We start from the raw sequence: 22914 nt of genomic DNA on the forward strand, positions 1-22914 counted from the left end.
TCAGTAGCTGCATCAAGGTGAGCCGCTACCTGAGGAGCTTTGGCTCTGATGGAGAACATGGAGCCATTGATCAGAGATCAGATTGATCTGCTGGTTTCTGAGCGTTTAGATTCATCCAGACTGATCATCCTGGAGCTCTGAGCAGAACTTAAAGCAGGAGCCGAGCGGTACCGGTACCGGTACATGTGCAACTTACTGTATATACATAATACCTCTATTTAATAAATGTCCACATTCCACTCTGTTGACTCTTTCTGTCTTTAACCAGCAAGAACAGGCCAGGTCCAGTTGGAGCAGCAGAATGTTCCAGTACACTCCGCCGTGGAAGGTTCTGGTTTTCAGTCTGGACTCGGAGAACAAGGTGAGGCTGCCAACAACCTGATGCAGTACTGCTGCTGGTCCAGCAGGGGGCAGCAGAGCTGCAGTACTGCTGCTGGTCCAGCAGGGGGCAGCAGAGCTGCAGTACTGCTGCTGGTCCAGCAGGGGGCAGGGTTCCCCTGGTTCTCTGGGCCTCCAGGCTCACTGCTGTGGAGAATTATCCGTCCTCCATGCGAAGTTCTTGATGTATGAGGTTGAAAAGGAGTCAGTGAGTTGAATTCATGATTTCCATTTATTAATACCAAAATACAGCTGGTCCATTTCTCATGCTACCTTTAGGAGTTAGCAGGACAAAATGGCATCAAACAAAAGTTTTCTATTCATTTTGATAGCCTCTATCAAAGCTATATCCTAAAAAGAGCGTTCCCTAGTGTGTCATATTCTTTAACCCTAGCTTTGAGGGCGTTTCCTAACATGTCATTTCCTTTAGCTTTAGCTTTGCAACTAGCTAAAAGAGATGGAAGGAAAAACACCAAATTATTTACTCTCAACACTGCCCTGCATGTTTTAGCTGTTTCCCTGCTTCATTACGCCTGATTCAGCTGACAGCAAACACCTGTCAACTAAAATCACCTGGCTGCAGTGAGCCTGGAGGACCAGGGCTGGGAAACACTGCTCTCAGAACCCAGAAAGCCCGACTGTCTCCATGGTGATGATCCAGAGTCCACCTGCTGAGGGAGAGCAGGTGGGCGGGGCCTGTGAGTGGGCGGGGCCTGTGAGTGGGCGGGGCCTCACAGCGACCTTCGTCCCCTCAGGCAGCTGCTCTTCAGACCTGCGGCTGCTGCTGGACGCTGATCGAGGTAAGAGAGATTCTGTTGTTCAGGTGATTTGAGGCCAGAGGCTGACCAGATGTTTGGGTCCGTTAGGGGGCGGGACTGCGGTTCAGCTCGGTCCAGAAATAACACACACACACACACAAGAACACACACACACACACACTTACAGAGGAATACACGCAAAAATTCTCAAGACAGGAACACACACACTGGTTCTGGCCCGGCTCAGCGGGCGGTTGGCTATCGGCCACCAGCTGTGGGAGCGGTGTCTTATCAGCCGGTCGCAGGCAGAGCTGCAGCTCTGAATGTTCCGAATGTTCTGGTGGTCCGGGTTCTCACTGTCTCATCAGACGGTTCTGATCCAGATTGATTGGTTCTGGACACCAGTCCAGAACCAACTTTAATCCCAATTTATTCCAAAGAACCAACTCCTGTACAAAATAATGAAAAATCAAACCAGTTTAAACCAGTATAGAGGCAGTTTAAATGGAAACGGTCCAGAACCAGTTTAAAAGCAGCATGAAACCAGTGCAGATGGATCTAACCCAGTTTGAAACCAGAGTAAACAGAACCAGTCCAGAACCCTGTAGAATTCAGTATGAAACCAGTTTCAAACTGGATGAGTTGAACCAGTTTAGATGTCAGTGACCTGAGTTGGGTTCTGGTTTTAAACACACCTGTGCCGAACCCAGTAAGGGCAGTTCTGTGGGTCAACCACCAACAGAACCAGCATGAGATCCAGTTTAAGACTGGCTTACTGGGACTGTTGAACTGGAAACCAGGGTAGATCCGCACAGTTTAAAAGCTCCTGTAAGAACAGCTGCCGTCAACACCCGGACCGGGTCCATCAGAACCGCCGGTATGAGCAGGTTTATCTCTGGACCTGATAAGAGGCGGGTTGTTGTGTCAGGTGACTCGAGCCGCTCCTCTCTGGGGTTTTAAACTCATCTCTGATCAGTCAGACATTCCTTTGCTCTGTGACTTCAGTTTCATTTCTCCCAGCCCGGCTCAGACTCTATGGGGACTACAGACCCCACAATGCTTTGCAAACGCCCCCCAGGACTGCCTGGGTGTTGCTGATCAGTTTATTGCTCCTTGGCTTCAGTAATTGTCTTTGCTGTTGTTTCAGAGACTCTCCACCGAAGACTGTTTGCCTGCTTGGTCCCCACAAAATTCTCAGACATCCAGAGACGGTTCTCCCCCCTGTGGCTCCACAACGCCCCCTACAGGCATGGACAGCTCCCCCAGGAGGTGGGTGCTGAAGCCTCTGTCCCCCCTGCTGCAGCCCTCAGACCTGAGAACCATTGTTGGGCCTGCTCCTGGCCTGGCGGACCGGGACTCTGGCTCCTGGGAGAACGACGGAACCCGGAACGGCCTAGTCGAAGTCCGGCATGTCACGGTTCAGGATGGGGACTCTAGCGGTGACGAGTGGCAGCCCAGCAGTCCTGGTAGCAGCTCTGGCTCTCAGAGCGGCTTCTACTCCTTTGTGGAGGATCCCAGGAGTCCGGAGGCGGAGCTGAACGAAGCTTGGATGGTGTCACCACAGCGCCAGGCTCAATTGGCCGTTCTGAAGAAAGAGAAAGGATTCAAACTACAGACCTACAGCAGCAACAAGAAGCCAGAGAGTCTGTTCTCAGAGAGCAATGGAGACTATCAGTACATGGTGGATCCCAACAATGGGATGAAAATCATAGATGAGGATGAGGAGAAGCAGCTTCGTAAGATGATCATCCACAGCCAGGCTGCTAGGAGGAGCCAACCAGAACCACAGAACCAAGAGGAGGTTCTGGACCCCATCCTGTCCACAGATAGACTGATAAAGGGGTTCAGTTTGAGCTTCAGTCCTGTTCTCTCCAGACCAGAACCTCCTCAAACCGCTGCGCCAGGAGCCGTGGTGAAGGAGCAGATCAACTTTGGTGCAGCCCGACAGAAGTTTCTACAGATAGAGCAAGACCAACTGGCACAGATGCTCAGTCCTGTCCGGTCACCCAGAATCCTGTCGGACTTGACTCCAGAATTGGATTCTAATGCTTATGTGTCAAGGAAGGTGAAGGTCTATGGTGCCATGGAGGCAGGCGATAACACGACTCCATTTAGACCAGCAGGCGGAGATGAGATGGATCTTCAGAGAAGAGTGACAGTGCTCCGATCTGATGGCAGTCTGAGTAGAGAGAGTAGCATCTTTGAAGACTCTGGCCATGAGGAACTGTCAGTAGAAGTGGCTGGAGGCTACGCCAGTGATGATGGCCTGCTTGATCACTGCAGGAAATCCAAGGTGTTCCCTGAAACCCCCATTGAGAGGGAGATCCGATTAACTCAGGAACGTGAGGCAGAGCTACGGAAATCTCGAGGCCTGAAGCACAGCAGTGGTCAAGCGGAGATGGTCAGAATCGAAACCAGACGTTCACTGCTGTCCCTGACACCTGACAGAACCTTCGAAAAGAATCCACTGAGCTTCATCCTCCACAGAAAAACCCAAAGGGAAAACCAAAGGGAGGAGAGCCCTCAGCAACCAGAGATCCAGGAACCAGATGGCAGAGCTAATCTTCCACAGCTGGGGTACAAGAGAGAAGAGGCTGACTCACACTCAGGAGACAAGCCTGAGTCCGATTCTGGAACAGATGAAGTGTTCCTCTCTCCATGCTGTCCTCACCGACATCCTGATGAGTCCTGGTTCTCCCAGACAAACTCAACCACCTCCTTATTCACACCAAGGGACTCTGAGGTCAGAAAACAAATGGGTTCCTCCCCTCCTGCTTCTCTCACACCAACAACCATGCATGAACTAGAGCTCCCTCAGAGCTGGAGGAAGAACCTGGAGTCCACAGGCCTGCAGTCCAGAGGGCAAGGAGCTCCAGACTTCATTGAGAAGGAGATTGAAGAAGCTCTAAAAAGAGAACAGGAGCTGAGAGAGCTGAGGAAGTCCATGAAGGAAACCAGCCGACCCATCTTCTCTCCTGCTCCTCTGGCGGAGCAGGCATCCAGAACGGCCATGAGGCAGTTCTACCCGCCACTTAAAACAGGTACCAGGTTCCTGTCCTAAGTTTAATGTCACCGGCTTTTTAGTTTCAGTTTTAATGAGAGATAAAAATATTTACATTCAGGCGTGATGTTGGATCTATTGTCACTGAGATGAATTTGAACCCCAGGCAGTTTTGGAAAAGGATGCTCATGTTCACTGCAGTTCCTGTCTGTCCGGTCTCTTTGGTCCTGTCAAATTCTCTTTGGCCATTTTCACCAAGCTGTTCCATCCTCATCCAGCTCGTCCCACACAACCGTGTAGAGGAAACGGGTCGGTGGGGTGACACAGCAGGAGGTATTGTTCACTCCGCCCCGCCCTGCACGTGCCTGGCCGTGAAGCCAGCTGATCTCGCTCGGATTAGGGACAGAGGCGGGTTGACTGCAGCTCCCTTCGCCGGATCAGTATTCTGCTGTCAGTTAGTGGAGGAACATTACCTCGGTGTTCAGATAAAGGAACCGTCTGGGATCAAGATTCTCACTGCTGGTTCCTTTGGGCTGCTGCTAAGATCTGTCATTTCTAAAGAACCCTGAGCCATGTTTATGGGAAGCCTCAGCTTCATAGTTTTTCAAGGTTCTGATACTGGGTTGGTGTTTCCCAGGAGGTCCAGACTAGGCCAGAACCGGGCCTGCTCCAGGTCAAACCCGCTGCCGACACAATGAGTAACCTAATGAGGCCAGAGTCCAGCGGACTGAGTCAATTAGTAACAGTTTCTGACTCAGAGTCCAGTCTCTGTCAGAAGGCCTCCTCAGGAACACCACACCTCCTTCAAGGAGAACAGGGCTGTCCTTCCTGGGGTGGCCTGTGGGGGGCAGTGTCTCCAAGCAGTAGAGTGTTGGAGATGCATTCAGGTTAACTGTTGATGGACATGAAGCAGCTTCTAAAGAGGCATTAGAACTCCTCTAGAGCCAGAATATGGAGGCCCTATTTGCTTGTGGTTAATGTCTCAGGTATCCCTCAGGGTTGTGTGTTAGCATGCCTGCTAATGTACACGTTGTGCTTCCTTCCTGTGTCTCAGAGAAACCGGCCAGTCTGTCCTCGTCCTCTCCTCATCTCAGCGTCCTGCTGCCCTCCGCCTCCCTCGTCACCGCTAAGCCCTGGACCTCGTTGGCGTCCCCGGCCTCTTGCTCCCCATTGGCAGTCCGGACGGTTCCTCGAGGTTTGACGGAGATGCTGCTGCAGGACTTTGAGGAACACCGAGCCAAGCTGAAGCTGGAAGAGAGCGCTGTGAGTCTCCTGCTTTTATTTTGGTAGTCTCAGCCTGAGAGGTGGGACTTCCTGTCTGAAGATGTTTGTGTCTTTCAGTACGCAGGAATCCAGCCAGTTGATGACATCAACAATGAGGTGAGCACTGGAGACCCTGAAATGGTGCAGCATGGAAACCAGTTACAAAAGTTACAGAACCAACCCCAGCTAGAACACAAGATAATCAACAGACTCAAAGTGTCCACAGAACCTCTGGAGAACCTGGCCCAATCCATTATAGAGCAGTACTTTTACCTTGAAGGGAATCTGTTAGCTTTATTCTGAAAAGCTATTTGAGAGTTTCTGTAGAACCCAGAATGTTTAGTCCTCAATTGATGTCTGTCTAAGAGGTTCTGACCCGATGGTTTTGGTTTACTGGATCTATGGAGGCAGCCATGATGCAAAGAAGAAGTTGAGTCATTGGTTGCTATGGTGATTCCCGCCTTAACATCTCCTCAGCAACATTCTGAAGATTCCTGCGATAATTCCGTAGATCCGGGTCAAACAGAACCGTCAGTCGGTCCAGTTCTCCGGACCGACTGGTCCTACAGCAGAGGGAGACGTGGAGATGAAACTGTGGTCATAAAAGGAGTTTAAATCCAAAAGGTTTTTAAATCCAAAAGGTGAGAACCAACTGGGCCAGCGATCGCTGGCCCAGTTGGTTCTCAACTCGTAGGCTGAAGACATGACATGTGTTTAGCAAGTGGCTAGTTAGCATGTCTAGATTTCTGGATCAACCTGCAGATCTTCAGGAGTTTGAGTTATTTGGACCCTGTCACTAAAGACTTTTACCTTGAAAAACTTCACTGACTGGTTCCACATGCATCTATTCCATCACCATGATGTCCCCTCCGTGTCTTGTCTCAGGTGGTGGAGTCCACTCGAGTCGTTCGTCATAAAAACCAGAGAGCGCTGCTGTGGGAGGCTGGACAGTTCGCCAACCAGGACAACCAGTGAGACCACCAGGACCAGCTGCAGGACCAGATCCAGAACCAAGTGTGGACCAATCCTGAGCAGGGTCATGGGTCAGCAGCATCAACTGATGCACCCTTGTAGACAGGATGTTCTCACCTGATCCAATCAGCTGCTGAGTAAACGTCCAGTGGAGACAATTGGTCGCTTTAAGTCTAACCTCAGAGAGCAAAGCAGGAGTTTGATTTTGACACTTTTCATTTGACAAAACTAAACAGGAAGTCAGTAACTGTTCATGATTGAAATTGATGCAGCAAAATAAATGAAACCCTAAAATGCGTTGATTGTTGGAGTTCTGCTTTTTGCCTGGATGGGTTCTGGACTTGAGAATGGACCCACTTTGCAGAGAGCAGAACTTCTTGCACCCTGAGATCAGAGCCTGCTGTGACATCACTGACCCAACCCACAGGTGGTGGAGCCATGTTAAGAACCTCAGGTTTCTCCACCAGACCAGAAGCAACCATATTTGCAGGTGATCCCAAGTAACCTGTAGTCCTTCCCAACCAGCAGGGTGTGCTCTGATTGGCCGGTGGAGAAGCTGTTCACTGACAGGCATTCTGCTAATGCTCCCACAGTAATGTTGAAAAAAACTGATTTTAATCTCTGAGTTTTTTCCTTCATTAAATAAAGAATAAGTACATCTGCAATACTGACTGGTGGTTTCCTTGTTTTTATATTGCAGAGTGTAACTATTAACAACATATCTGGTTAGTGATTCTTGAGAAGTGGAACAAAATGGGTTTAAATTTTCCCAATTTTTAAAAAAATGATTCCTCAAGCTTATGTACACAAATATGACAAATAATGTTTTAGAAATGTAAAGATGATAAGGTGCAGGCTCCCAGTTGCAAATTTTTTTGAAAATTACTTTTTTAATGGACCTGACCCAAAACTTTGTCATCACCATCTGACAAAAACAAATTTAAAATGATTTTTTAATGACTCTGTTAGTGATATTGTAGCGGTTAAAGGGTGCTGTTATGTTGTTATGTGTTTTTCCCATGAGGCTTAGCGGCAGAGAAGAGGGCGAACCATGAGCGAAAAGGCTATCTGTCCGAATGAAAAGACCTGTGTGTTCCGCCATTAAAGTTGTGAATGTTCTGGCTATCCAACCCTGTGTGTGTCTTCATTCAGCCCTCAACAGAGGTTACATTGGTGTCAGAAGTGGGATAGATGAAAATGACATTGTTACGGAACATTGAACGGCTGCTAGCCGAACTGGAAGAAGAACTCGCTTTCACAGAGGAGCAGCCTGGCTCGGAAAGACGGAAAAGAAGAAGCAAATTGCCTTTGTCAAGGCAGGCGGAGGAGCAAAGCACGGGGAACACTCGAGCCAGCAGCAGCCGACCGGACGGAGCGAGCGCTGTCCGTGGGCGGCCTTTGTCGAGGCTGGTAGGTGCCTGCGTCCCTGCTTCCCCGCCTACCATCGGAAGGCAAGAGTCGGAGGAGAGGATTGCTTGGGAGGAGGTTCCCCAATGGCTTCACCTTCCAACTCTACCCAAGCTCCCGCGTTATAACGGGGAGACAGCACTGGATGGTTACCTTGTCCAGGTTGAGATGGCTGCCGAACTGGGTGGCTGGTCCCCAGAGGAGACAGCGCTTCAAGTCGCCTTGAGCTTAGAGGGGGGTGCCCTACAAGTACTGTCTGACCTACGTCCAGAAGAACGCCGCAGTTGGCCGTTGATCCAGGAAGCTCTTCGGAGGCGTTTTGGCAGGAGGATTTATGCCGAGCATGCCTAGCATAAGAGCATAGGCTCTTATGCAGCTGACATTCTGCTACAAACTCGACAAGGTTACCCTGATCTGGAGAAAGCAATACAGGAGAAACTTGCCCTCCAGGCCTTCATTAGGGGACTTCGGCCAGCCAGACTTCGTGAACATATCTGTGTCCACTCTCATAACAACTGGGCAGCGGTGCTGGAGGAGGCAGAGAGGGTAGAGCCTATTCTAAGCGTCAAGAATACCGCTCCAGGGGTGAGGCTGTATGCAAACCAAGCTTGTACTGAGAGTGATGATGAGGATAACCTGAGACAAGCAACAGCTGTCCAACCGCGAGCACCATCCGGGGGGCGGCGACGAAGAGGACCAGAGTGCTACCGTTGTGGAGAGCTGGGGCATCTGGCTCGTGATTGTCCAGCACCAGCTCCACGTAAAGGAGACTTACAGCCTCCTTTAAACTGATTGGGGGTGGTACTGGAGGGGGCCTGCCACCACCAGAATACACCCCTACTACTGAAAATGCAATGCGGTTGGGGCGACTAGGCAGCCCACATGGACTATATGTGAACATTAGGCTAAATGGTGTTGCCCTCTGTGCTCTGATAGACACTTGCTCCACCGCCTCCTTGGTTCGACCGGGCATACTGCCTGGGACAGAGGCACCAAGTCCTAGAGGATGGTCCCTAACCAAGAAATACATCACCACGGCCACTGGGGAGCGCTCAAGGATGAAAGGCTGGCGGGTCCTTGATGTGGAGGTGGAGGGTCAGAAAAGTCAACACATGTTTTGGCTGGCGAAAATCCAGGACCCCTGTATTATTGGATTGGACTTGCTGGCGGCGTGGGGGGGCATAATAGATGTTACTTCAGCCACGCTCCGAGTGGGCCACAAAGCCGTTGAACTTCACTCCCAACGTCAAGAGAAGGTGCGACAGGTTAATGCACCAACACTATCAGAAGACCGCAACAGGGCTCCACAAAGACCACTGGATGACTTGGTGGGGACGGAGGAGGCACATGCAGAACTGCCATCAGAGGAGACAAGGCAGGCTGTACGGGAGCTGTGCCTGCGGAGCTGTGGAGGACTGGGTCAGGAGCAGAGTGAACGGTTACAGGACCTGCTGGAGGCCTACATTGACATTTTTGCTGCTAAGGATGAGGAGTGTACTCGCACTAATCTGGTACAGCACGACATCGACACTGGAGAAACGAGACCCATCCGTCTACGGCCCCACCGTCTGCCTTTTTCAAGGCGGGCCGTGGCAGAGAAGAAGATCGAAGAGATGCTAAAGGCTGATGTCATAGAGCCCTCCAATAGCCCCTGGGCCGCACCGGTAGTGCTGGTGGGAAAGAAAGACAAAGACTGGCGGTTCTGTGTTGACTACCGACGCCTGAATGAAAACACCCGCAAGGACTCCTACCCCCTCCCACGCATTGACGATACGCTGGACTACATTGCTGGGTCCAGTTGGTTCAGTTCCCTTGACCTTCGCAGCGGTTATTGGCAAGTGGAACTGTCTCCAGAAGCTCGCCCAAAGACAGCATTCACCATTGGGCAGGAACTGTGGCAATTTAAGGTGATGCCTTTTGGTCTCTGCAATGCCCCAGCTACCTTTGAACTCCTCATGGAAAGGGTGTTGGCCCATATTCCACGAAGCCGCTGTGCGGTCTACCTGGATGACCTTCTGGTGCACGCAGACAGTTTTGAGGCTGCCCTGGCCAACCTTCAGGAAGTGTTTGATACCATTCGCCAGGCTAACCTGCGACTTCACCCACAGAAGTGTCACCTGCTCCAGAGAGAGACCACCTTTCTGGGCCACGTCATCAGTGCAGCCGGAGTATCTACAGACCCGGACAAGGTCAGTGCAGTGAGGAATTGGCCAGAGCCTCGGGACACTAAGGAGCTGCATAGCTTCTTGGGGCTAGCCTCCTATTACCGGAGATTTGTAAAGGACTTTGCCACTCTCGCCAGCCCCCTGCATCGGCTGACCCAAAAGGGACAAACATTCCACTGGGATGAAGACTGTGCTGCTGCCTTCTCTGCACTCAGGATGGCACTGGTGGGGGCCCCAGTACTGCAGTATCCTGACCCAAACCAACCCTTCATTCTGGATACTGATGCCAGTGATAGAGGCATTGGGGCAGTGCTCTTTCAAGGGGGAGAGACAGGAGAACGGGTTGTTGCTTATTACAGCCGCACCCTCAGCCGGGCAGAAAGGAACTATTGTGTCACCCGGCGGGAGCTGCTGGCTGTTGTCCAGGGTGTTCGACACTTCTGCCACTACCTCTATGGGAGGAAGTTTCTTCTTCGCACTGACCATGCATCCCTGACCTGGTTGCTGAATTTCAAAGAGCCAGAGGGGCAACTAGCACGGTGGTTAGAGGCACTGCAGGATTACAACTTCCAAATCGTTCACCGGGCTGGTCGGCTTCATGGCAATGCTGATGCCCTGTCCCGCCGGCCGTGTGCAATAGGAACTGACTGTAAGCAGTGTCAACGGGTGGAAGGACGTGGGTCAATGGGCCCCCAGACCGTGGCTCTACAAGTCGTCAGCAAAAACCCACAACATCCTAGGTGTCTCAGGGTGACCGAAGGGTTTGTGGATGGTGTGGAAGTTATGGGGGCCGAACAACTGCGGGCCGAGATCGCTTCTCGGCCTTTTGGCTCAGACAGCGGTCCCCTCCTTTGGGTGGTGATAGCGGTAGTCTTTGTGACTTGGCTGTTGCCACTGATTTAGAGGTTCAGTAAATTTTGTCCCCGGTTAAGATATTGACCACTAAGTAGTGGAAAATATCTTTTACCTTTTATTTGTATTTATTGGTGTTTCTTAACTATTTATTGGTTTTAGTAAAGGTTTTAAACCTTTAACTGGTGGTGCCTCCACCATGGCGGCTAGCCATGCCGGCATGCGGAGGCACCACAGTGTTCGATTTTTATTTAAGGAAAGAGAAGAAGAAAATAGAATAACGAGATTGGACTTTTCCAGGAAGCTTATTCAACAGGTGCTGAAGTTTCGTCCAGATGACCTGAATTGTATCCTTACCCTGCCTTTCAATAAGGGATATGACGTAAGTTTTTGCTCTGCCGCACTTCTCAAGGATTTTTGGACACGGTTTGAAAATGCTAAGACCCAGTTTTCAGCATTTGACGTCGAGAAGCTGACTGACAACTCCCTGAAAGCGGTGATTGTCAGGATGTTCAATGAGACTGTCAGTGCTGAAGACATCTGTATGTGGCTGGGTAGATACTGCACTGTGAGAGGCCAGGCTATGAAGGTGCGGGGTGTGGACGGCATCTGGAACTGTGCTTGGTGGGTCCCCATTAAACAATGGGAAGAACCCCAAGGCTTCCAGGGCCTGAAGCATCTCCCCTCAATGATAGTCCTGGGGGAGAACAGAGGCTACATTCACTATCAAGGCCAACCCAAACTGTGCCGGAAGTGCGGCGAGCATGGTCATCTGGCCGAAACTTGTGAAAAAGTATTCTGCGGTAAATGTCGAGAAGTGGGACACACTTTTGATGAGTGTACGAACGGGCGGAAATGTAATTTGTGTGGTGGACAGGATCATTTGTTCAGAGACTGTCCAAAATCGTTTGCAAATAAATTGAAAAAAGGAAAAGAGACGCTAACGGAAACGGCTAATGAGCAAGTGGACGCAGCTGGGTCGGAAAATTCAAATCTCCCGCCAGGTCCTCTGATTGGAGGAGAGGAGGAGAGGGCGGGAAGCGGGGAGGGGAAGGAAGCCCCCCCCCAGACCGAAACATCCAGTGAGGGGGGGGAGATGCTAACCGAAGGCGGAGCTAGTTCGGCATCTGAGGAAGAACAGACTGACAGTAGCGATGATGCCCCCCTCCCCGACGCCCAGCTGGCTAAGAGGCCGGCATCTGAGTCACCTCCCGACCTTACCCCCAAGGTAGGGAAGAGAGGAAGGCTGGAGGAACTCTTCGGTTCTTTCGGAGAGGAATCCAGAGCCTTCCTCGCTGGCTCATCCAATGAGGTCTCGTTCCTAGACTTTGCTCACCAATCAACCCCGGAGGACCCAAACAAGGTAACGGCTTTAGAAAGACGGCCGGCACCGAGAGTCCGAAGGGGGAATGGAGCTCCAGCCCGACCTGCACCACCATGTGGGAAGGAAGAGCTCTATTCACAGGACAGTCTCTGAACCCGCCTTGTTTTAACGACCGCCCGTTTTTTAACATGGTTTGAACTTAGTCTTATCTTGTTTTAATCCTTTAAAATGTCGTACTTAATTTTAGCCATCATACTCATGACTCTCACCTTCTCAACCATCAATGTTAGAAGTGTGAAGTCGCGAGTTAGAGCCCAGAGTGTTTTATCCTTTTTAAGCTCCGTACAGTCAGATGTGTTTTTACTACAAGAATGTTCACTCCCGTTTTTAAAGAATTACACCCGGTGGCAGGACTTGTGGCCACGGCCGTCTATATGGAGCGGCTCCAATGGAAATAAAAATGACGGCGTGGCCATTTTAATAAACAACCCGCACATCTTGGTGAAGGGGAGCACTTTTAGCAAATCTGACTTTTAACGGACAGGATTTTAACCTCTTAAATATTTATGGCTTTAATGACAAACACGACAGGTATGACTTTTTAGAGGAACTGCAGCCCCACATGCTGGGAACAAAACCTTTAATAATTGGGGGGGATTTTAATTGCATTTTATCTAGAAAAGATAGGAAAAGAAATAGACAGGATTTTAAGGTAGACAAAACATCACTTTTATTACAAAGAATCGTTAGGGATTTTAAACTAGTGGACTGTTTTAGAACTATGCATCCTGGAGAGGAGGGCTACACCTGGTTCAGTGGTGACGGCTCTATGGCCTCTCGTATTGATTATTTCTTCATCAGGGATTGCGCCCTAACTGATGCTAGATTGTCACCGGCTTTCTTTTCTGATCACCTCCTTCTGTCCTGCACGCTTTCACTCCCTTCAGGTGCGACGACCGGGAGAGGTCTGTGGAAACTCAACCGCTCCCTGCTGGAGGACCAGGTTCTGGTCGGCCAGTACCGGGAGCGGTACCACGAGTGGCAGACCCTCCAAGACCTGTACGAAACACGAGCACAGTGGTGGGAGATGGTGAAAGGTAGGACCCAGACTTTCTTTCGACAAGCAGGGAAAAAGAAAAAGGAGAAAGAACAGAGATGCATGATGGGGCTGCAAAAAAGATTACAAAGATATTACTTTTTAAACCAAAAGGGAATGGATTTTAATAAAGAAATAAGAGAAATAAAAAAAGAAATGAGCTTTTTAGCAGAAATAAAGAGTAAGGGAGTGATTTTAAGAAGCAGAGAAAGAGAAATAGAAGAAGGAGAAAAATGTAACAGATACTTTTTTAAGAAAATTATAAACAATCCAAGTTTTATTTCTGATTTAAAGTCAGAAAATGGAAACATTGTTTCTAACATAGAAGAAAAGAAAAAAGTAATTGAAAAGTACTATAGTGACTTATACTCAGAAAAAATGGTAAAAGAAAAAAATATAAAAGAAACTTTGAATTTCCTTGAGAAAAGTATAGAAGACAGCAGTTTTTTAGAGCAGGATTTTACTCTTTTAGAGCTTTTACAGTCTTTGAAAAGTTTTAAAAGAGGAAAATCTCCAGGCTCAGACGGACTCCCTGTAGAATTTTATTTAACCTTTTACGATATTTTAGCACCGGATTTACTTACTGTTTTTACTGATTTTAGCAAACAAGACACACTCCCCGATAGTTTTAGAACAGGAATAGTTACACTTTTATATAAAGACAAAGACAAGACAGATCTTAAAAACTGGAGACCGATTACCCTTTTAAACGTTGATTGTAAGATTTTTAGTAGACTTTTAGCAGCCAGGATGCGTCGAGTGTTGGGGGATTTAATCCACCCGGATCAAGCCTGCGCCGTCCCGGGAAGGAGGATCACGGACAGCCTGGTACTGATCCGAGACACCATCTGTTTTGCGAGAGACAGAAACATTCGGCTGATAGTCCTAAATCTAGATTTCGAGAAAGCGTTTGATCGGGTCTCGCACCAGTACCTCTTCCAGGTACTGCAAAAAATGGGTTTTCCTGGGAGGTTCGTAGCGTGGGTGGGACTGCTGTACCGAGACATCTCCAGCAGATTTATGGTTAACCGGTTTCTGACAAAAGCAGTGAAAGTGAACTGCGGTGTCCGTCAGGGTTGTCCGTTATCCGCCCTTCTCTATGTGGCCTGCGTCGAGCCGCTGGCGCAGATCTTGAGAAGGGACCCACAGATTTTAGGTGTAACGATACCGGGGAGTGGAGGGCAGGTAGCGAAATGTCTTTTATACATGGATGATTTTAACATTTTATGTACAGATCTTTTATCAATAGATAGGATTTTTCAATTAACCGATTGGTTCGGGAAAGCATCAGGGTCAAAATTAAACAAAGAAAAAACAAAAGCACAATTTTATGGACCATGGAAAGAGAATGAAAAATTAGGATGTCAGTTTCAAGTAACGGAAGAAGAACAAAAAATACTGGGAGTAAAATTTGACAAACATGGAGAAGGAAAGACAAACTGGACTGAAATAACAAGAAGAGTAAAACAGCGACTGGGCTTCTGGGGGATGAGGAACCTTACAATAGAAAGAAAGATTTTAATAGTTAAAGCTGTGATTTTACCAGTGTTTTTACTCACCAGTGCTGTTTTTATCCCTCCTAGGAGAGTGCTTTTAGAACTACAACGAGCCATTTTTTATTTCATATGGAACTCTAAATGGGAAAGGATAAAAAGAGAAATCATGTACAAACCCAAAGAAAAAGGGGGAAAAGGAGTCCCAGACCTCTACTTGTTTTTAGGCAGCCACTATACGAGCACCCACCTGAAACAAGCTATGAACCTTTCCAGCAATAACAAAACAAACACGATGACCAGATTCTGGTGCGGGTCCTATCTTAGAAAATTAAAAATGATAAAAAGAGATTTTAGAACCCCAGTAGCTTTTAACCTTCCTCCTGCATATGCTTTTATACGGAAATTTTTAGAACATTTTAAACTAGAAGGAGAGGAGAGCAAGATTTTAACTAATCATCGTTTTATTATTTCTGTTGTGCAGGACCGGGAACCAGTGACTCCAGTGCGCGGCCTCCTGTGTGGAGACGCCTCCACCGTTTGGCGCAACGTGAGCCGTCCCGTCCTTCCAAACAGACTCCAGGATGTCATGGATGGTGGCTCATGGGATCCTGCCGGTCAGAGCCGTCATGCACTCCCGCGGCATGTCTCCAACGTCCATCTGCCCCCGACCCGGTTGTGGCGCGCCGGAGTCGGTGAGGCACCTGCTGTGGGAGTGCAGCGCTGCTGTGGACCTGTGGGCGAAGGCCGGCTCCTTGCAATTCCCACACTTGCCAGCAAGGGAGGTCCTCCATGGGCAGCTAGTGCTGTACAGGGTGAGCCAGCAGAAAATAACGAAAAAGGACTTTGCTGAGATGTGGCTCACCCTAGCCACCATCAAAGACGCCATTTGGACCTCCAGAAACTTGCTGGTGAGCAGGCAAAGGCAGATGCCCCCCGTGGCTGTGATCCGGATGGCGGCAGCAAAAAGAACATCATCAAGGGCTGCAGGTGGCGAGCCAAGGACACAGCCACCAAGAAGAATCGCCTGCGCCTCCGTGGACGAAGGAGCCGGCGCTCCACGAACAGAGGTCCAAGCAGCGGCTGCCTGGCTCTCCGGGTGAGGCAGGAGGGAAGGAGCTTCAGGGCAGGTTTCCCCTCTGAGCACCAAGTACTGTTTGGAAGGTCGGGACGGCTCCAGACTTGGGAAGGAGTCACCCCGGTCCTGCTCAACTTTTAACACAGAGAGATTTTGTATTTTATATTCTTGTTCTTAGCTTCTTTTAGTCTAAACTGATGAAATTGTAAGTTTTAAAAATTTCTGTATAATTGAAAAAATGTAAATTTTAAAATGTTTACAGTAACAATAAATACTTTTCGAAAGAAAAAAAAAATTGAGCCCTCAACATCGCTTCTCGGCCTTTTGGCTCAGACAGCGGTCCCCTCCTTTGGGTGGTGATAGCGGTAGTCTTTGTGACTTGGCTGTTGCCACTGATTTAGAGGTTCAGTAAATTTTGTCCCCGGTTAAGATATTGACCACTAAGTAGTGGAAAATATCTTTTACCTTTTATTTGTATTTATTGGTGTTTCTTAACTATTTATTGTTTTTAGTAAAGGTTTTAAACCTTTAAACTGGTGGTGCCTCCACCATGGCGGCTAGCCATGCCGGCATGCGGAGGCACCACAGTGTTCGATTTTTATTTAAGGAAAGAGAAGAAGAAAATAGAATAACGAGATTGGACTTTTCCAGAAAACTGATTCAACAGGTACTGAAGTTTCGTCCAGATGACCTGAATTGTATCCTTACCCTGCCTTTCAATAAGGGATATGACGTAAGTTTTTGCTCTGCCGCACTTCTCAAAGAATTTTGGACACGGTTTGAAAATGCTAAGACCCAGTTTTCAGTATTTGACGTCGAGAAGCTGACTGACAACTCCCTGAAAACGGTGATTGTCAGGATGTTCAATGAGACTGTCAGTGCTGAAGACATCTGTATGTGGCTGGGTAGATACTGCACTGTGAGAGGCCAGGCTATGAAGGTGCGGGATGTGGACGGCATCTGGAACTGTGCTTGGCGGTTCCCCATTAAACAATGGGAAGAACCCCAAGGCTTCCAGGGCCTGAAGCATCTCCCCTCAATGATAGTCCTGGGGGAGAACAGAGGCTACATTCACTATCAAGGCCAACCCAAACTGTGCCGAAAGTGCGGCGAGCATGGTCATCTGGCCGAAACTTGTGAAAAGGTTTTCTGCGGTAAATGTCAAGAAGTGGGACACACTTTTGATGAATGTACGAACGGGCGGAAATGTAATTTGTGTGGTGGACAGGATCATTTGTTCAGAGACTGTCCAAAATCGTTTGCGAATAAACTGAAAAAAGGAAAAGAGACGCTAACGGAAACGGCTAATGAGCAAGTGGACGCAGCTGGGTCGGAAAATTCAAATCTCCCGCAAGGTCCTCTGATTGGAGGAGAGGAAAGGGCGGGAAGCGGGGAGGGGAAGGAAGCCCCCCCCCAGACCGAAACATCCAGTGAGGGGGGGGAGATGCTAACCGAAGGCGGAGCTAGCTCGGCATCTGAGGAAGAACAGACGGACAGTAGCGATGATGCCCCCCTCCCCGACGCCCAGCTGGCTAAGAGGCCGGCATCTGAGTCACCTCCCGACCTTACCCCCAAGGTAGGGAAGAGAGGAAGGCTGGAGGAACTCTTCGGTTCCTTCGGAGAGGAATCCAGAGCCTTCCTCGCTGGCTCATCCAATGAGGTCTCGTTCCTAGACTTTGCTCACCAATCAACCCCGGAGGACCCAAACAAGGTAACGGCTTTAGAAAGACGGCCGGCACCGAGAGTCCGAAGGGGGAATGGAGCTCCAACCCGACCTGCACCACCATGTGGGAAGGAAGAGCTCTGTTCACAGGACAGTCTCTGAACCCGCCTTGTTTTAACGACCGCCCGTTTTTTAACATGGTTTGAACTTAGTCTTATCTTGTTTTAATCCTTTAAAATGTCGTACTTGATTTTAGCCATCATACTCATGACTCTCACCTTCTCAACCATCAATGTTAGAAGTGTGAAGTCGCGAGTTAGAGCCCAGAGTGTTTTATCCTTTTTAAGCTCCGTACAGTCAGATGTGTTTTTACTACAAGAATGTTCACTCCCGTTTTTAAAGAATTACACCCGGTGGCAGGACTTGTGGCCACGGCCGTCTATATGGAGCGGCTCCAATGGAAATAAAAATGACGGCATGGCCATTTTAATAAACAACCCGCACATCTTGGTGAAGGGGAGCACTTTTAGCAAATCTGACTTTTAATGGACAGGATTTTAACCTCTTAAATATTTATGGCTTTAATGACAAACACGACAGGTATGACTTTTTAGATAGAAAAAGAAACAGAAAATTAAAAATGATAAAAAGAGATTTTAGAACCCCAGTAGCTTTTAACCTCCCTCCTGCTTTTATACGGAAATTTTTAGAACATTTTAGACTGGAAGGAGAGGAGAACAAGATTTTAACTAATCATCGTTTTATTATTTCTGTTGAGCAGGACCGGGAACCAGTGACTCCAGTGCGCGGCCTCCTGTATGGAGACGCCTCCACTGTTTGGCGCAACGTGAGCCGTCCCGTCCTTCCAAACAGACTCCAGGACCTGTCATGGATGGTGGCTCATGGGATCCTGCCGGTCAGAGCCGTTATGCACTCCTGCGGCATGTCTGCAACGTCCATCTGCCCCCGACCCGGTTGTGGCGCGCCGGAGTCGGTGAGGCCCCTGCTGTGGGAGTGCAGCGCTGCTGTGGACCTGTGGGCGAAGGCCGGCTCCTTGCAATTCCCACACTTGCCAGCAATTGAGGTCCTCCATGGACAGCTAGTGCTGTACAGGGTGAGCCAGCTGAAAATGACTAAAAAGGACTCCGCTGAGAGGTGGCTCACCCCAGCCACCATCAAAGACGCCATTTGGACCTCCAGAAACTTGCTGGTGAGCAGGCGCAGGCAGATGCCCCCCGTGGCTGTGATCCGGATGGCAGCAGCAGAACACCAAGGGCTGCAGGTGGCGCGCCAAGGACACAGCCACCAAGAAGAATCGCCTGCGCCTCCGTGGACGAAGGAGCCGGCGCTACACGAGTAGAGGTCCAAGCAGCGGCGGCCTGGCTCTCCGGGTGAGGCAGGAGGGAAGGAGCTTCAGGGCAGGTTTCCCTTCTGAGCACCAGCGCTGTCTGGAAGGTCGGGACGGCTCCGGACTTGGGAGGGAGTCACCCCGGTCCTGCTCAACTTTTAACACACAGAGATATGGAGCCTTGGCGAAAATTCAAACTGGGAGACTCGACCAGCTTCACCACATCATCTAATCACTACGCCCGACCGCAGCCAATCCGGACCGGAGCTTCACGCCGCTCCAGCCAATCGTCGTCCAAAGACACCTTCAAAGGTCCAAGCTACCCTGGGGTCTTCCTGCTCGTCAGCCGTGCTTCGAACCTACGTGAACGCTTCTCCTACCTCTCCGACATTCAGTCAACAAGTTTCAGCTGCCTTCCGTCCGCCCAGATCCAGGGAGTATCCCTCACCGGCCGGCTGCGCTCCTGTTGACTCCCCGCTACTCCTCACCAATCTAACCGCCCTCATCACGCCTTCCTTCTGCCTCCATCGGCGACGACGAGCCGGAATTTTCCGTCCTCCCCTCGTTGACGTCGCAGTCCTCCGCTATCTGCCCGGTTCCCCGCTCCGGCTCACCATAGGCTGCTGCGGCTCATTGGCGCTGTCCCCCGCAGCAAGCGCTGGTTGTCTCCACGATCCGCCGTGGCTGCACCGACGCACGTCGGCTCTTCCTGCTCGTCCCACCATGGACTCGATCCGTTGCCCGATCGTCTCTCCCAGTTCACCTCCGAGAGAACGTCGCATCAGACCGCTACGCTCACCTCCACCTATCTCGGCTCGCAGCTGGCTTGTCAGCCTCATCAACCCGCAGCTTCATTTGCGCCCATTGGGCGTCGTCTAGGTAAGACGTACCTGCTCCTGACTTGTTCATTCTCCCTTCGCTTTACGTCTCTGTCAGCGTACCAGTGCCTTTAACTCACGTTTACCACGCCTCCTATCCCGGTCGGTCTTGGCATTTCCAGGGTCGCGACTAGCTCGTTCCGTTAGTTCCCCGCTAAGCCGCCGTAGCCCTCTCTTCCCTCTGTTGCTAAGGTCGCTCCAAATTCTGTCAGTAGTTCCAGTTTGCATTTCAGCTCTTTCTGGCCTCCGCCCCAGCTGCCGCTGGTCTCCTAATCGCAGCACCATTTTCTTTAAGCTTTTCATGACTAGTAGAGGGGATCTGCCTAAAGTTCCATATAAAACGCACCTGAAAACAAACGGAGTTATGGGCAATCTTTTATTTACAATTCCTCTTTTCTGGTAAAAAAAAAAAAAAAAAAAAAAGCCGTGCTGCCCACCCAACTGCCCCTTCTACTCCAGATCCATTCAAGCAGCCCATCCACACAGACGGCAGAGCGTCCGAGCGCTGCAGCTCCAAAATGGTGCAGTCATCAGGTGTCTGAAAGAGAAAATACCTTAACTATGGACCCAGCAGGTAGATTACCCGAGAGCAGAGACGCAGCCTACCTAGATCGGCGCTTATCATCTGGTGAACCAGGTGGAAGCGTAACAACGCTGCAGGAACACACGAATGGCTTCATTAGTAGGTCCAGCATCCACAACAACCGCAATCCCAGCCATTGACCGTACATGGCTTGACGATCTCAGTTGAGCAATCAGGAACACAAGCCACTCAGGCAGCCGACATACACGGGGAGAAACAGTCACGCACACACACCTTAGCAGCTCCATCAATCACGGGGCCGCTCCTGGTGCACAAAGCGGGGAGGATGGTTCTCCTTCCCCCTCAGTCGGGCCAATGTCGCACCCCGAGTAGTCTGATCATCAGAAGCCGCTCGCAGGCTCTCTAATTTTGCAGCTTCATTGCAGCCAGCAGACCGGATCTCATCTGCGTACTTCCCAGTCGTCAATCTTAACCTCCACCCTCGAACAGTCAGCTTCACCTGCACAGCGATCCGAACTTCACGAGTCCTTTTTCAAGTGATTCATAGTTCACAACGCCGCTCACTCTGACAGCTTTCTTTCCTCGTCATCCATTGGTTCCGACCCATATCAAGGAGGCATACACACTGTAAGTACGCAGACATGCGCGCTAGGTGGTCAGCGTCATCTGTACAGCCGTCAGTTCGATACACGCGACGGGATAAAACCAGCCAACGTTCTTCTGGTAAATGAATGGTCAGTAATTACCGCGGGAGCTAGTCGTAGCCGACCACAAAGCTCGCTCGTATAAAACAAGCCTCCCGTTCCCCGATAATCCGACTGCTTACCACCAAGCCGGACAGTCGCTGGCAATACGGCTTACGAAGATCTAACTTCCCTGTTATGTGGCCGATTACCTAAAAGCGTTTCGGTAATCCCCTTCGGTCGGTCGCTACCACCCGTTGGAGCAGGACGTATGGTGATCCTCATTGGCAGGAAACTAAACTCCGGCCCGACGTCGACTCTCGGTCTCGTGTACGTGCTCTAGTCTACCGCGCAGTAGGAATCCTGACTTATTCTACCCTTTTCCTTGCGTTCTCTAAGGAGCTTTTGGGGGATTTACAGGCCCCTATTATTTAGCGATCCAACTTCGTCTCATTGCCCCCAGCATAAGATAAAAACACTCCAGGATTTCGAGAATTACATCCATGCATTCATCCGTGGTTGCATTAATTAATTAATTAGTTAAGCAGGATTCGTATATCCGTACAACTTAATCATATTACAGCAGATCACAGGCAGCCAGTCTGCCCCTCCAGGTCCAGTTATAACTCCCACATCTGCCTCCGTGCAAAGCATTCCTACAGCTTCCCTTCTTCAGTTCTTTCCTACATCCGCAGTCTGCTCGCTGGAAGCAACTTTCACGCTAAGCTTTAGCAACCTAGCACATCATCTAGTCTAGTCGAACCCCGCTGTGAATTCCTTCTCAAGGGATTTCTAAGCATAGCTCCTCTAATCCTGAAAGCTGGAAACCCATCTCATTCCCATCACTTGGGAATCTCATCACTGCACACCAATCCGTTGCCTTCGTCCCCTACATCAGAGCTCCACTCATGCGCTTTCCTCCTAGCCTTCTATGGATTTCTGATACGGAGTGAGTTCACATCTGCATCTAAAGTATTCAATCTGTTAGAGACTATCTAACTCCAATACTAAATTCTTCCCTGACCACTACAACCGCTGCCTGGTTCATCTGCCACCTCAGACTGATCTCAGCTGAGATCTTCCCCCTTGCCACTTCTCGGGCCATTCTTTTAGAATAGGCGTTGCCACATCGCCATCGTCAGGCGTCCCTTCAGCTTCTCTCCTTCAGCTCGGCCGCTGGTCACCCCCGGCCTTCACATCCTATATCCTACCAAATCTTTCAGCATGCTCGAAGCTCCACGTGCAATGTCTGCAGGTGAGCATCTTTCCAAATGACTGGTGGTGGAGCCCTAGTCACCGTAAATAGCTACTAAATGGTGAAATTCTTCTTTTTGTTCATTGGTCCCACAGTGACACTTAGTGGTTGATTTGTGCTTTATTTTGAAGAGCGGTAGATTTCTTCTTTGCGTATTTTGTGTTAGGCACTTCCCGTTTCGCTAACCACGCAGAGTCAGCGTTAGAGCCTGAAGAGAAAGAAAAGAAAATTTGTAAAATAGCGCTCTTGGAAAGCAGAATGAGGTAGGAATGTGCGCAATTGTGTTTTGTGAACATTTATGTTTATTTATACATTATGTATCCTTTATTTATGCTACAGTTTTCACGGTGTCTGACAAGAAAGGTCAAGATTAAACTGCACCCGTTTGGAACTCCCTGCATCTGGCTGTCCATTCCGAGAGGCCGCTACAGTCACCTCTAACATTTATTTCACACCTAGGGAAGCTAGCAGGGCCTAACAGGCTCTCAGCCCTGCCGGCTTGGCCTCGCAGTCCGTCACGCTGCTTCGCCATCAGTCCCGCCAGCGTGCGGGCCCTATCGCCTATCAGTCTCGTCAGGCTGCAGGCCCGACTGACGCCTATCAATCTTGTCAGACTGCAGGCCCGACCGACGCCTATCAGTCTCGCCAAGCTGCAGGCCCCACCGTCGCCTATCAGTCCCGTCGACTGCAGGCCCCGACTGACGCCTATCAGTCTCGCCGAGCTGCAGGCCCGACCGACGCCTATCAGTCTCGTCA

At 49.9% G+C, this 22914-nt stretch overlaps 3 protein-coding genes across 6 annotated transcripts; all 3 read left to right on the forward strand.

Moving 5' to 3' along the window:
- The first annotated feature begins 6 nt into the window (after positions 1–6).
- On the forward strand, positions 7–7043 carry misp (mitotic spindle positioning). Of its 3 annotated transcripts, none has more exons than XM_032571818.1 (5): positions 7–361; positions 2284–4177; positions 5192–5400; positions 5479–5517; positions 6286–7043. In XM_032571818.1, the coding sequence occupies exons 1-5, from the start codon at positions 302–304 to the stop codon at positions 6373–6375; spliced, it is 2292 nt and encodes a 763-aa protein (XP_032427709.1). In that variant the 5' UTR covers positions 7–301; the 3' UTR covers positions 6376–7043. The 3 variants fall into 3 exon arrangements, with proteins under 3 accessions (XP_032427709.1, XP_032427710.1, XP_032427711.1); XM_032571820.1 differs by lacking the exon at positions 7–361 and adding an exon at positions 1049–1178; XM_032571819.1 differs by lacking the exon at positions 5479–5517.
- Positions 7044–8837: 1794 nt separating this feature from the next.
- On the forward strand, positions 8838–12273 carry LOC116725923 (uncharacterized). Its single transcript, XM_032572337.1, has 2 exons — positions 8838–10811; positions 11209–12273. Exons 1-2 carry the CDS (start codon positions 8838–8840, stop codon positions 12271–12273), a joined length of 3039 nt encoding a protein of 1012 aa, XP_032428228.1.
- A 4899-nt stretch (positions 12274–17172) lies between these two features.
- On the forward strand, positions 17173–19677 carry LOC116726409 (uncharacterized). 2 transcript variants are annotated; one of them, XM_032573119.1, is made up of 2 exons: positions 17173–17498; positions 18232–19677. In XM_032573119.1, the coding sequence occupies exons 1-2, from the start codon at positions 17232–17234 to the stop codon at positions 18808–18810; spliced, it is 846 nt and encodes a 281-aa protein (XP_032429010.1). In that variant the 5' UTR covers positions 17173–17231; the 3' UTR covers positions 18811–19677. The 2 variants fall into 2 exon arrangements, with proteins under 2 accessions (XP_032429010.1, XP_032429011.1); XM_032573120.1 differs by having other exon boundaries at positions 17173–17363.
- Positions 19678–22914: the final 3237 nt, after the last annotated feature.

Source organism: Xiphophorus hellerii, chromosome 9 (assembly GCF_003331165.1).
Source record: "Xiphophorus hellerii strain 12219 chromosome 9, Xiphophorus_hellerii-4.1, whole genome shotgun sequence".
Taxonomy (NCBI): domain Eukaryota; kingdom Metazoa; phylum Chordata; class Actinopteri; order Cyprinodontiformes; family Poeciliidae; genus Xiphophorus; species Xiphophorus hellerii.